General features: G+C 40.0%; 1 protein-coding gene and 1 long non-coding RNA gene across 2 annotated transcripts in view; one reads left to right on the forward strand and one right to left on the reverse strand.

Moving 5' to 3' along the window:
* Positions 1-348: 348 nt before the first annotated feature.
* LOC123610844 overlaps positions 349-14,946 on the forward strand; it is a 146,715-nt gene continuing 132,117 nt past the window's right edge. Inside the window, exon 1 of the long non-coding RNA XR_006718313.1 lies at positions 349-501. This is a non-coding gene — a long non-coding RNA (uncharacterized LOC123610844). The remainder of the gene's footprint in view (positions 502-14,946) is intronic.
* Positions 1,719-2,272, reverse strand: LOC123610843 (60S ribosomal protein L21). Its single transcript, XM_045501942.1, has one exon. It carries the CDS (start codon positions 2,231-2,233, stop codon positions 1,751-1,753), a length of 483 nt encoding a protein of 160 aa, XP_045357898.1. The 5' UTR covers positions 2,234-2,272; the 3' UTR covers positions 1,719-1,750.

The following is a 14,946-nucleotide window of genomic DNA, read 5'->3' on the forward strand; positions in this document are numbered from 1 at the left end:
ATGAATGATCATGAAGAAGCCCTTGTGAGGTCACGATGTGTGCGAAGAAATTTGGGTTTACCTGCAAGAGCCTGAAGCAGTCATTATTGTCTGCTGAATGAGCACCTCCACGCCAATAAAACCCATTGCTTATCCCTCCGGGCACACTACAAAAGGGGCGGAAGGGGCGGGCCTGTAAGATCGTTAAGAGCCAGTCATAAGGAATAGAGTTTTGCAGGAGGTCATCAAATGGATGTGACCCCCGGTTGACCCTTGAGGCCAGCGAGAGGATCGGGGGCTCCTCCCCTAGGCCGTCCTGGGAAGGCACGTTCTGCACGTTCCGCGGATTGTTCCCGGGCCAGCGCCATATTCAGGGACCCGAACGGGGGAGAGCAATGCGTTGCCAAGACCATCTGGACGGTACACTTAACCCAGATAAGGCCTCTGTATAAACTTTGAAGTTTCTGGCAGGCGGGTGTGGAGATCTATGCGCCTTGCAGCTTCTCCAGAGAAGCCTCGCATGTAAGTTCCCTTGCTTGTTAAACGTGCCATATACCGCCTCTTTCTTCGGTATGTCCTTTCCTTCCGTGTGCAGGGCCAGTTTCAGATTCCTCCGCAGGGAAGCCCCGGAGTTTGCAAACCTACATACCTTCGCTCCAGCAAGCTCTGAAAGTAAAGCATTTGCTGTTCTCATTTGGTTCATCTTGCTTTATATCCACAGCCATGCATTTCCTTCATGGTATTTAGAAGTCTCTTTGGAATAACTTGCAGAGTGAAATAAAGATAAATATTTATTGACTATGATATTTTCTATATATTTTCTGTTTCTTTAAGTTCTCTACTGAGGTTTTAAAATTCTGTCTGATGCAGGTGGTACAGAAATCTTATTTGAAGCAAATCAACTAATCCTGAAGATGAGGGAGAAATCAATATGAGGTAGCTGCAGATACACCCACTGTTCTCTAAGTTCTTGAAAAGCCTCAAACAGCACAGATCTTTGCATTTTAATAATAAAAAAAAATTTACACACTGATGTTAGTTGTAAAAGAGACAAGAAAATTCAAGTATAAAAAGCCCGGGACTATGAAAACAAAGTGTTTTTGTCCAAGAAAAAAGGTCTGCAGAAATTTTTTGAAGTTTTAAATTTGAAGCATCCTTTGTCAATAGTGCTCCACACCCACCACCATCACCAAAAAGGAACGGGGAGTGAATGCTGCAGGCTAGCTAAGGCTGGAGCAGTGAAAATGTCATTAGAGTGTACACAGATTAAGGTTTATTCTAATGCTCTACACGATGACATTTGGGAACACTGAGCCTTGCCCTCTACTACTCAAAAGTGGGCTGGTGCAGGTGGACGTGGACTATGGAGTGGGAGGGAGGAGAGGAGCTGGAATACATCAGAGTTATTATACTTGATCTTATAATTAATAGTGTTCAGTGGTGGGAACCCGAGGCAAATTTAGAAGTAACCGGTGCCATTCCTCTCTGGGAATGCTGTAAAGGAAATTGATAAATATGGTAAACTGCTAACTTTTGTGGGGGGGCCCCATAATGATCACTTGAGTCTAATCACTAGTTATAATCCTGTAGGACTCTGATTTACTTTTATTCCTGGATATCTAGTCATATCTCCTTTGCTATTAGTACTTCTGTGAGTTTTGGAACTATAACACATTTAAATATAACTAAATATATTCAAAAACATTATTATTATTATTATTATTATTATTATTTTTTACAGTCTTGACGTCTTTTATTTTTTTTACATTTATCACGCCATGAATTCATAGGGAATGGGTTCCAACAGCTCAGGCTCCTTTCCATTGGTTCTCACAAAGTGTGCTTCTCTGGGTGGGGCAGGCTGGCGCTTCAGTTGAACCCAAGTACCTTTCTCCTTGGCTTCCTTCTTTTTCTGATCATTTTCCTTCACACGCTTCAGGAAGCTGTCTCGGCTCTTTGAGTGCTTAATGTGCTCGATGCGTACATTAATTCTCTTAGCAAGAATCTTGCCCTTAACTTGTTTGTTTACAACAATGCCAACAGCATGCTGGGTAACATTGTAGACTCTTCCAGTTTTGCCGTGGTAACATTTGTGGGGCATTCCTTTTTGAACAGTGCCCATTCCCTTGATGTCCACAATATCACCTTTCTTGTAGATTCGCATGTATGTTGCCAAAGGAACAACTCCATGTTTTCTAAAAGGCCTAGAGAACATATAGCGAGTACCTCTCCTCTTTCCCTTTGTGTTGGTCATTTTGGCGAATTACTGGAAGATGGCGGTTCCGGCCGAAAGGCTCAAAAACATTATTAATACAGGCTTCATTTTTTTTCCCTTCCAGAATAGTGTTTTTAAAAAAAGGCAAAACTCAGCACATATAGTGGGAAAAGCATGGGCTTTGAAGCCATGGAGACTTAGGGTTGACTTCCACATTACCTGCATATAATGATTAGTATATGGTTTTGGGGTTGCTTAGACCTGCATTGCTGTGTGACCAAGTTCAGAGCCTCTGTACACCCATTTTTATAATTTTATTTTATTTTTATTTTTACTTTTAAGTAGGCTTCATACCCAGTGCGGGAGCCCAACGTGGGGCTTGAACTCATGACCCAGAGATCAAGACTTGAACTGAGATCATGAGTTGGATGCTTAACCAACTGAGCCACCCAGACACCCCTATAGTCTTTTAAATTGGTATAAAAATATCTGCTAAAGGTTTTGGTAAAAATTAATTGTAAAGCACATTGAATTGCTCAAGCAGACTGTAAAAGAGAAACCTAGTTTGTTTATCTTTCCCTCTACCTCCACCTTTTGGTCTTAAAAATGCCAGCCTGGGGTGCCTGGGTGGCTCAGTTGGTTAAGCGTCCGACTCTTGATTTTGGCTTAGGTCATGATCTCTCAGTTCGTGAGATCAAGCCCCGTGTTGGGTGCTGTGCTGACAGTGCAGAACCTGCTTGGTTTCTCTCTCTCCCTCTTTTTCTCTGCCCCTCCCACATGTGCTATCTCTCTCAAAAATACATATATAAACTTAAAAAAAATGCCAGGCTAACTTTTTTTTTTTAATGGTTATGTATTTTTGAGAGAAAGAACGTGAGCAGGGGAGGGGCAGACAGAGAGAGAGAGAGGGAGACACAGAATCCGAAGTAGGCTCCAGGCTCTGAGCTGTCAGCACAGAGCCCAGTGCGGGGCCCAAGACCATGAACCGGGAGATCATGACCTGAGCCAAAGTCGGAGGCTCAACCGACTGAGCCACCCAGGCGCACCAATACTAGAGGCTAACTTTCAAACCAGATCTGGTGCATTGAAGCTGCTGATACCAGCTGTCTCCACTAGAATTATGCTCTCATGATCACTTATGCTTTGGGAAACTAAAAGTTACTTTTTGTGGTTTGGTTCTTTTTTTACTGCTACTTTCTGGTCATTTCTCCTGACTGGCAGGATTGGGAGAGCTGGGAACACCTGCCTATATTCCTCATCTGTCTAATCCACTGGTCAAAATATGAGCTTGCTCATGCTAGTTATTCCAAGAAACACAGCAAAATTGCTTTGTGTTCTATGACCCCCGCCCCTACACACACCCACCTGACCACAGGATGCTTCTGTCATACTTACAAAACTAAGTAGGCTATGAGTTTCCAGCTTTCTTACGAGATAAAGCTAATTAAGCAAAAGCAATAGCAAAAGCAGTTTGTTTAATTTTTTTCAGAAGTTATCTCTTAATTAAAACCATTCCCATTTTCTAGATAGATGAGTTGAACCTGTTGATGAACACGTGTGCCTGCTTTTAAAGGTACGGAAATTATCATTGTAAGCACTCGCTCCATTTCTTTGGTGTTAAAGCACAACAACTTATCTGCTTTATCACAACATGAAGTTGAGTACACTCCAGCTAGCACAGGCACTCTCAGTGAAGGGTTTCAGCTTGAATCATGACTCCCTCAGGTTCAATTCTTTAGGTATTAGCAGCTTAGATGTGCATGTACAGAAAGAGGCTTTGTTTGGGGCTTGCAAATGAGTAAATCATTCGGCATCTTTAAAATGTCCAGAATACTTGAATGAGTGCAACTGCACCGAACTTGCTCAAAATATTACGTGTACCCTAAGTAACAACAACAGCTTGCAGAGACTCTAATGGTCCCTCTTTAATTTTGTTGCTGACACCTGGCAACATTTGGAACTATAAATAGAGTAGCAGGGAAGAAGGAAGAAAGCCAAAGAGATTTTCTGTTCTGTTTCAATGTGTAGGAAGGAGAAGGTCTTTAAAGAAAGAAGGAAAGAATCACAGGTGGAAAAGAATTCTATTGAGAATTCAAATTCTGTTGAGAATAGAAAAGTTCATTCAATTGAGATGTGGGCAGCCCCAGGGTCTAGTAGTGTAAATTGTAGTTAAAATACCCTGCATTCTGGTTGGGTTTGCAAGACTCCTCATGATTATGGGTGAAGTCGCAGGAAGCTGCTTAATCTTTCCAGGATTAAAACCCAATTGTAAAGCCCCAGAACTCTAGACTATAAAACTAGAGGGCAGGACAATTGTCTCCTCTACGAAGTTTTTCCATTCCCATTTATCCACTACGAGAGATGGCAGAGGGAGCAGAAAAAGAGGCAGTGGTAGAGCAAAAAGGGGAGGGAGAGGATTCCCGAATGGTTTTGATTAGGTTCTGGGAAAGGATCTAATTAGTAGTGTCAGCAATGTAACCTCCAGCCAGAGAACATTCTAGAAACTCCGGTAAATAGACTGTTAAGCTTATTACCAGGTGAATAGAAATTGAATCTCTCCCTGTGTCTTAATGTGGATTGGCTTCTCTCTTAGGTATTCCTCTTTGAGAAATCCAGGATTACATGGAGGCGGAAAGCATCACTTTTGGCAGACTCATAGTCTTTTAGCAGGTGTGAGGGTGTAAAGAGCATAGACTGAGAAGGTTAAGCAGCCAGGGTTCCAACTTCACCCCTGCTTCCACTAGCTGCACCATCTCAGGCATGTTACTTGGATTTCCTAAGACTTGGTTTCCAAAATCACCCCCCTCACAAATAACACCGGGAGGACTAAATGAGATGACCCCTGTCAGAAGCTTAGCAAAATGTGGACACTTCCTCACCATTAGTCTCTTCCCTTCCTCGGGAATACAAAGAGGTACTTATTTGTTTGTCAGGTAAATTGATTTAACTATAGTTTCTTGCATTATTATTTTAGTGTATCTATTATGCAAGAAGGAAAAAATTACAGTGCTCTCTTCCTCAGGGGAAGATTCATGCAATTTCATATTTAAGGGTAAGATTAACCATGGACGGGTTGGAAATATTCTCTATAGCCAGTTTTCTAATCCTCATTTTGTACCAGAGGATTTGAACATAATATCCAGCTATTTTAATGGGTTTTCTAAGAGTGTGAATTGACATAATACAGGCAGCCCCTTCTTTTCATGCTAGGGTTGAAAAAGCCAGCATTTTTTTCCTGAGGATTATAGGATTACCTTTAATACTGTATTTCAACACCAGTTATAAGACCTAAGGAACTCAATAAATGTTAAATAATGATATCTAATGTGAATTTTTTTCTCAAACCAGCATATTAAACTGGGAATTCCTAAGTTTTTCTGTCTTAGCCATTTATTCTTATAGCTTAGTCCGGTAGAAAAAATATGAAGAATTCATAAAATCTTACATTTGCAAGTCATCAAACAGAACCAAAATGAACCATGATATCCCTGTTAACCGAACCTGTGACATTATCTCTTCATGCCGTCCAGCCTAAACAGGGCTCTTGTTTCTATTGACCTCAGCTTTCCTTTATTACCTTTTGATAGCAGCCTCCACACTGGTTTCCAAGTCTGTTGCCTAAAACCAAATCTTTCCCTGCTATTGACAGGCAATACATAGATTCCGTGTGTCATAACACTTAGCTGGGAAAGTTGGAGCACACCCAGACCACAACCAAACAGTGAGATTTCCCTACTGACACCTAACAAAGGCAGAAATGAAGTTTGCTGCTGTATGTTACACATTTTAAGTCACATTTTTGAACATGCTACATTTCTGATGTTGAGGTGTGGTTGTCTTACAATCTAGAGCATTTTACAGTAACTGTCAACCAGCAGAGCAGACATGACCTCATTCCCATTGCTGGGACATGAGTCCTAGGTTGTCACTCCTTGGTGGCATGACTGCAAAACGTAGCTCCTCAAAGTTTCTGTCAGCGCACCATTTCAGGAACATTTGAGAAAGACTATAAGTCTACTTGTGGTTTGAAACTGTACACTGTTATGTTATAGTAAGGCCAGAAAAGCCACATACATCACGGCAGAGTATTCTTTTGTTCTGATGTCATAACACACAAAATTGGTGGAAAAACATAGACATCGATGAGACTGAGTTGAGAAGTGATTCAGACGAGCCAGCCTCTGAATGTGAAGTATTGGGAGTACCTTGACCAATTTATTTCACTTATATCTTCCTTTTTATATAAGCACAAGAATGATATATGATAGAAATTTATGTCTAAATAAATCTGAAAAGGCTCTTTCAGTAGTCATAAAATGAAAATTCTGAGTGATAGAAAAGCATTTTGCCATATTTTAATGGGTGATATTTTTTTTCATTTTTTCCTAGTGGTGGATAATATATAAATAGTGAGCTATAATATTGATGTTACCTTAGATTTAATGTAGTACAGTAACATTGTTCTTGGGAGTATGTGGATTCTTCTATGGATTATCTTCTTGAGGAGATTTAAAAAATTCCCCAAATTTCACATCCAGTTAGTTTAATATGCATATGTATCACATCACCAAAAGTCATTAGAATATAAAGATTATAATATTATCATTGAGTTTTTTAATGCATGACATAAAATTCCATCACTTCGATAGGCAATAATGAGAATGTATTAATGAAAAGTTATCTCTAGGTTATTCCTTTTGTGGTAAATACATTACAGTTTGTCTTTATAGTTGAAAATGTGGTGTGGAAAAAAGATAAATAAACTCTTTAGTGTTAGATTAGGGAATGTTTATCATTCAAATTTGGAAAATAACAAGAGCTGTTTTTTGAAAAAAAATGTTGTTATAAATAATAATGGTGAAGATGTTAAAGAGCCGAAAAATATGTAATTGTATTTTCAAAATGGAATTTGCTGGAAAGCATGTGCAGTTACAATGATTCTTAATCAAGATGTGTTCTACCAATCATCTTATATAAGAAATAGGAATTTTTTTTGTGTGTGTGCAAAAAGGTGATTTTATTAAAGCATGGGAACAGGACCTGTGGGCAGGAAGAGCTGCACTGAAATAGGAAAATATTTTTAATATATTAAGTAGAAAAAAAACAGACTACAAGATAAAATGCAAAGTATGTCTCCTCTCCCCCCCAAAAAATACCAAAACTCCTCAGTTTCAAGTGGCTTATACTCTACACAAAACAATTTCTTCCTGAGTACAGATTCTCTTGAATGTTATGAAGCCTATAATTAATATTTGATAGCATGGATAGAATGGATAACATTCACAAAATATTTGTTGGTTACTGTTCAAGTTCCTTGGGGACAAAGTAGTAAAGTCTTGCCATTGCAGAGCTTAGATTCTAGTGGGGTAGATAATAAATAAGAGAAGTAAATTTTATTGTATGATAACTAATGCCAATGGGAAAACTAAGAGGGGTGGAGGATTGGAAGTTTTGGGAAGAGTTCCGAATTTTAGATTGGGTGGCCAACGTGGTGTTCTCTAAGACATAGGAGCAGAGCCCTGCAGAAAGTGAGGAATCTCCTCATGTGGCTATCTGAGAGAAGCATGTTCTAAGCAGAGAGAACAGACAAGAACAGAGCAGTGCCTGGTGTGTTCTGCGAATGGGAAAAGGTAGAGGAGTTGGCATAGGTGAACAAGTTCAAGTGTGTTAGACGAGGTTAGAGGGGTAAACTAGGCAGAGCAGATCGAATGGGTGTTGTAGGCCAGAGAATGGACATTGGCCCTTTCCTGTGAGTGAGATTTACCCTGGTCTGACTGGTATGTTATGTAGATGTTCTACCTGTTTTGTTGAGAATAGAAGAGAAACAGAATAGAAGAGAAACAGGCCGATGGGCAGGTTTGTAAAAATCCACGTGAGACGATAGTGATTTAAACTCCACAAGGAGTACAAGGAGGTGTTAAAAATAAATCCAGATTCTAGAGATATTTTGAAGAGTGTGCTATCATGACTTGCTGAACTGGATGTAAGGTGAGAAGAAGATGAGTTTGATGCTTACTCTCAAGATTTCTGGCCTGAGCAACTGAATTAGAGCCCATCATTTTTCAAGGATAACAATGGGAACATTGTAAAAGGAGTAGAATTGGGGGAAGTGGGTGTGGAATATTAGGAATGAAAATTTTAGATTTGTTAAATTTGAGATGCCTTTGAACATCTACAGAGAGGTGTCTTCAGATACGCAGGCAGTTTGTACAGAAGTGTGGAATTAAGGCTGAGATATTAACGTGGGAGTCATTAGCATATAGATGATATTTAAAGCCATGAAACTGAATGATATCAAGAAGGAGTAGAACTTGGTGTCCTGAGAGCCAGGTCAGAAAGCATTTCATGGAGAGAGGCATCAAGTGAAGTCAGATAAACTCAGAGGACTGAGAATTGACCACTGGATTTAGCCATGCAAAGGTCACCGCTGGCCTGGTTGGAACAGTTTGGTGTGGGGTTCACCTGAACAGAGTGGGATCTAGAGAGAATGTGAGGAGAGGAATAGGAGACATGGGTATAGATGATGATTTCTAGCAATTTTCCCATAAAAAAAGAAAAAGAAAAAAGGAGAGAAATGGAGCCGTAGAGCAGAAGTCATTTCACTTTTGTGTTTTAGATGATAGAAAAACAGTGTTGATGGAATTACCCAGTGGAAAGAGGGGAGAAAAAATTGGAGAATGGAGATTTGCTGAACCTGACACAGATTCTAGTGAGGAAGTAAAGAAATTGATTTTAGCGAGGAGTTGCTAAAAATGCATTTTCCAGGCATTCCAAATCATATTTTATGCCATTCTCTACTGCTCTTGTCTTTCCTGGAGTCTATCTTTCATTTATAGGATTTCACTAATTTGTCTCTTCAGTGAAGTGTTTCTTCTCTATCTCAGCTCATGAATTCATAGAGATCTCTCCCTTCTTTGAATTCATTACTCTTCTAATCTGTTCCATTAAGTTGATTATTAGTCATTCTTTTATGCACAGCTGTCCTTCTCATTAAAGTGTAAGCCCCTGGACAGTAGTGATCATATCCTGCCTATGGTAACTGCCCAGTAAAAGCTGCTTGACTTGACCTCTACCACTTTCACTGGAAATGATGTCCTCCCTTATAACTCCCTAAGGGGAAGAACCTAGTGTTATTCTCCATGTAAAAGTCCTTCATGTACAAACAAGTATTATTAAACTGCTTCTTAGTTTCATCTTTTCCACTTTTTATTTACTTATTTATTTTTTATTTATTTAAAAAAATTTTTTTAATGTTTATTTATTTTTGAGACAGAGAGAGACAGAGCATGAATGGGGGAGGGTCAGAGAGAGGGAGACACAGAATCCGAAACGGGCTCCAGGCTCTGAGCTGCCAGCACAGAGCCTGACGTGGGGATCGAACTCACGGACTGCGAGATCATGACCTGAGCCGAAGTCGGCCGCTTAACCGACTGAGCCACCCAGGTGCTCCTACTTATTTATTTTTTTAAAAAATTATTTATTTAAGGTAATCTGTATGCTCAACACGGGGCTGGAGCTCACAACCCCGAGATCAAGAGTTACACACTCTTCTGACTGAGCCAGCCAGGTGCCCCATCTTTTCCACTCTTTTTTTTTTTTTTTTTTTTTTAATTTATTTTGAGAGAGAGAGAGAGGAAAGGAGGGAGGGAGAAAATCTAAGGTAGGCTCCATACAGTGGAGAGGCTGATGGAGGGCTCGAACTCCTGAACCCTGAGACCATAACCTGAGCCAAAACCAAGAGTCCGACGCTTAACTGACTGAGCCACCCAGGCGCCCCTCTTTTCCGCTCTAATATATTTTTCCTCCAAACGTATTTTTTCTTTTGTTTGTTTTTCTTCCTCCTTTTTCTTTCTCACTGTTGTTCTTTTATTCTTTTGCTCCTCTCTGAGTTTAGTTGCAGAATCTGAGATGGTGCAGAAGGTGAGAATCCAGAACTGACTGAGCAGTAGCTGCCTTTTACCAGAGTGAGGGAAGAAGTGAGGATTGTGGTGTGTATGTGTGTGTGTGTACATGTGTATGTACACATTCTAAGCAAAAGGAACAGCATGTGGAAAGGTACAGAGATAAAACCATAAAACTTTGTCTCATCTGCAGCTACATATTCATCCCTTAGAACAGTGCCTAGACCTAACGTTTATTAAGTGAATATATCAATGAGTTAACTGCTCCCGTGATGATTAGTAGCTTTTACTAGTTTTCTTTCTACATCATGCCCATCTTCAGCTTATCATTTCAGTTATCATGTGACCACGACCCTGAATTGCCAATCAGTAATAATCAGAGCTAGTATTAACTGAGTAAGTAGATGAGGCAGTAGAGAGAGAAAAAGTTTATACTCAGGTGCCATATAACTGTTCAAATCTCAGCTCTGCCATTTGTAGCCATGTGTCTTTGGGCAGGTCATTTATTCTCTTGGTGCCTCTGTTCCCTCATCTGTAAAATGGGACTAGTAATACCTGCTTCACAGGGTTGTTGTGAGGATTAAATGAATTAATATAAAATCTTTAAGGAACTAAATCTAAGTTTTAATGCAAATCTTAATCTTAACCTCATCATCTTAGATGAGTTAACTGAGGCTTACAAAAGTTAAAGAGCTTTCCCATAGCTAACCATCTGGTCAACAACTGGCATTCATCTTCCCTGCACAGTCTGTCTACTGTGGTGGCAGGCAAATCCCAGATAATGACGGAAGTTTTGTGCTTAGGCCTCCTTTTAACATAAAAAAGGTGGGTGGTGCCCTCTGAACCAAGAGGCAGTGGAAATAAAGCAGCGTGGATGTTGAGGAAATGGTTGGAGGGAACAGATGTGAGAAGGAGGGAAGGAATGGAGAAGTGACTGGGGGTGAGGGGGTGATCACTGAGAAAGAAGAGGGTAGTAAGTACCCTACACTTGGAGCACAGCCTGCTCCTCGTTCTTGAACTTGTTCTTTCGTGCTCTGTTTTTGAATGTCTCCAAGACCAAGTTAAGATTATGATGTCAAAATTATTTCTAGTCTCTCCTTGTAAAGTTATGACTCAGTTGGACATTACATTAGTGAACAAAGCAGTATGATTGGGTTTGTTTGTAACCCCCATTTCTAGGGATTTACTGCTATCATTTCTCTTGCAAATGATTGCATTTTTTTATTATGTTCTCTGAGAAGAGCAGAGCCATAAACTTCAAATTAATGGGTCACAGTTTACTCCTTTAAAGTTGTTACTTGCACAATATTTTGGTCATCTTCTGGAGCTGTTCATTTATTCTACAGTCTAATATTCATTTTATATTATTTTCATATTCCTTTCCCTTTCCTCATGACAGTCCTAAAGGGGGAATTCTACAAAGAACAAAAAGAAGGTGAGTAAGCTGTGGAGCAGAGAAAAAAAGTTATGTCCTTTAAAAACTAGAAAAGCCTGGGAGAAACAGGAACAGACTGGGGATATTGTGCCATGTGTAGACCATCTTGTTTCTCTCATAAGGGGGTTTGAACCTCAAGAGATGGAATGTGGGGATCATAAAAAAAGAAGCATGCAAAGGGTGCATCTTCCTTTTTTCTTGCCTGCACACCCCGCTTTGGGGTTGAATGCTCCCCAAGGGGGTCATTATAAGGCCTGGAGTAGAGAAAGTCAAGAAGTGGCTCAGATTACTCTATTGAACAACATAATATAAATAGTGACACTATAGCGTCCTTAAACCTTTTTTTCTGGGTAAGAATTTGTACTTGAGTCAGTGCTGGAAGTAGTTATTGCTTTCTGTGCTGGGCTGCTACCAAGATGATCTCTCTCTCTCTCTCTCTCTCTCTCTCTCTCCTTTTTTTTTTTTTTTTTTTTTAAATTTTTTTTTTTTTCAACGTTTATTTATTTTTGGGACAGAGAGAGACAGAGCATGAACGGGGGAGGGGCAGAGAGAGAGGGAGACACAGAATCGGAAACAGGCTCCAGGCTCTGAGCCATCAGCCCAGAGCCCAACGCGGGGCTCGAACTCACAGACCGCGAGATCGTGACCTGGCTGAAGTCGGACGCTTAACCGACTGCGCCACCCAGGCGCCCCCTTTTTTTTTTTTTAAAGTTTATTTTGAGAGAAAGAGACAGGGAGAGTACATGAGTTACCCAGGAACCCAAGTCTTTCAGACATTTTCCTTCTGGGCTTATCTTTAAAGGAGGTACAGCTATTTATTGGTGATAAACTTTTCGAATTGACAGATCATTTTCTCTTTTTATATCTGTGGCTTTTCATAAATATATGGTTTCATTTAAACAAGACAACAGCTCTCAGAATCCTAAACGATATTATAAATTTTATTTTATTTATATTTTTAAAAATTTTTAATGTTTATTTGTTTTTGAGAGAGAGAGAGAACACAAGAGTGCAAGCATGAGTGGGGGAGTGGCAGAGAGAGAGGGAGACAGAGATCTGAAGCAAGCTCCAGGCTCTGAACTGTTAGCACAGAGCCCGACGTGGGGCTTCAACCCACGAGCTGTGAGATCACAACCTGACTCAAAGTCAGATGCTTAATTGACTGAGCCACCCGGATGCCCCCAAACCATATATATTTTTTTAATTTATAATGTAGATGGGGCACCTGGGTGGCTCAGTTGGTTAAGCATCTGACTTCAGTTCAGGTCATGATTTCACAGCTCGTGGGTTCAAGCCCTGCATCACATTCTGTCTGTGCTGACAACTTGGAGCCTGGAGCCTGCTTCAGATTCTGTCTCCGTCTCTCTCTCTCTCCCCCTCCCCCACTCATGCTCTGGGCCTCTCTCTCTCTCAAAAATAAATACGTTAAAAAAAAAAAAAGTATATGGTTTTAAGTTCCTGGCACTTAACTCACTCTGGGTCATTTCTAGAGAGTTTTGGGTGCTCTCAGAGGTTAGGCATTTCTGGGATTCAAAAAGTATACTATTTCTGTTGTTTGTCATATTTAGAGTTTTAACAGCAATGTGTTCATTACTACTGTATTCTACATGTTAGATTCTAGGTTCTAATTTCTAGGTTATAAGCAACCAAGAAAATGATGACATTGGAGCTCCTGTATGAATAAGTTTTTATTTGTCTTGTATATCAGGGAATAGATAGTGAGTCAGCCATGACTTGGGGTCTAGGTATAGTAGTTTTATAATCATTTTATTTTTATTGATTGATTGATTGGATAGAATGTGGTAGATAGATTGATTGATAGATTGATAGAGAATGTGAGTTGAGGAGAGGGGCAGAGGGGGAGAGAGAGAGAGTCTTAACCCACATGAGGCTCAATCCCAGTACCCTGGGAGTATGAAGTGAGCCAAAATCAAGTCAGATACCCAACCGACTGAGCCTCCCAGGCACCCTAGTCATTTTCTGATCCTGAGCAGTTCTCTTACTTTGGCTACACTAGTGTCACTTCACTTTCTTAGCTCAGTAGAACAGCTCCACGTGGCCATATGCCCAGCAAAACAGACAATAAATACATAACTTAGAGATATGATACCAAATGCCTAATTTTCCTACTCAGATCCTTGATCAACATCCATAATTAATCTGAACGTATCCTCTATTTAAAGGATAGAGGAGGAAAACAGTAGCTTGTGTCTGTGTGTGCGTGCGTGCACCAGCCACAAGGAAATGGACTGCTGTGCGGCATTGGGAAAACAGGTTGGGAGTGATGACAGGTAAAGCCCTGGCACAGACTGTTGAGAGAAGGAGCATGTTGGCTCTCCCTCCTAAGGATCTTTAAGACTGGGACATATGCCCAGTTTTCAGAAATGAATTAGGTAAGATCTGTCAAAAAAGGCAGAGGGATGGGTCAGATTAAAAGAAGTGGCTCTTTTCTCCAAGAGAGAAGCTGAAAGCCATTCCCAGGCTCATACATTCTCTCCCCAGATTACCTGACCTCACTCTTCTCTGATGTGTGCGTGAAAATTAATGATCTTTACAAGTCATCTTTATTTATTTTTTACTGGGGTTAGAGTAAAGCATGTTTGTCAGAACGAAGTGAAAGTTTTACTTCCTTCATAAAAGAATTTTTCAAATTTTCCTTCTTTTTCTGTGCCCCGGAACATTTTAATAGTGTAAGAATTCTTTGAAAGTTTGATGGAATTCACCAGTAAAAACACCCTGAGCTGTTGCGGGGGGTGGGGATGGAGATGAGGGTAGTTTTCAGATACCTTTCTGATTTCTTTATGATAATTAGTCTCTTTGAGTGTTTAATTTTATTTTGGGTCAATTTTAGTAACATGCTTTAACATATTTTCTTAGCTTTTATTATAAAAAATTTGGCATATAATTGAATAGAGAACTCATTTATTTTTCTAAATCTCCTTTTTTACTGGCGTGATACACCCTCTCACAAACTTTTGAACTAACCACTTAATTTATACAGACCTGCCTTTGCTGGAGAACCCTAGCCATCTTCATTAGTGAAAAGAAGTATCTAGAATGAACTCAGTTTATTTGTTTTCTATTTGCTGGACAGGGAGGTGATGGCTGTTCTGCACATGTATTAGTCAGGGTCCAGTCAGGGTACAGAAACAACACCAGTTCCTGTAATAGAGAGAATTTAACACAAAGAGTTGGTAGCTGGTAATCAAGTTGGTAACTAGGTAAGTAAAAAGGTTAAAAAAAAAAAAACAAAAAAAACCTCTAAGATAACAGAAATCTAGCAACTGGAGAAACAGCTGTACTACTCTGTATCAATTTGGTCGGAGTACCATGACAAAATCTCACTGACTGAGAAGCTTAAACAACAGAAATTTATTTCTTCACAATTCTGGAGTCTAGAATTCTGAAATGAAAGG

This window comes from Leopardus geoffroyi, chromosome C2, assembly GCF_018350155.1.
Source record: "Leopardus geoffroyi isolate Oge1 chromosome C2, O.geoffroyi_Oge1_pat1.0, whole genome shotgun sequence".
NCBI classification, from domain to species: Eukaryota; Metazoa; Chordata; class Mammalia; order Carnivora; family Felidae; genus Leopardus; species Leopardus geoffroyi.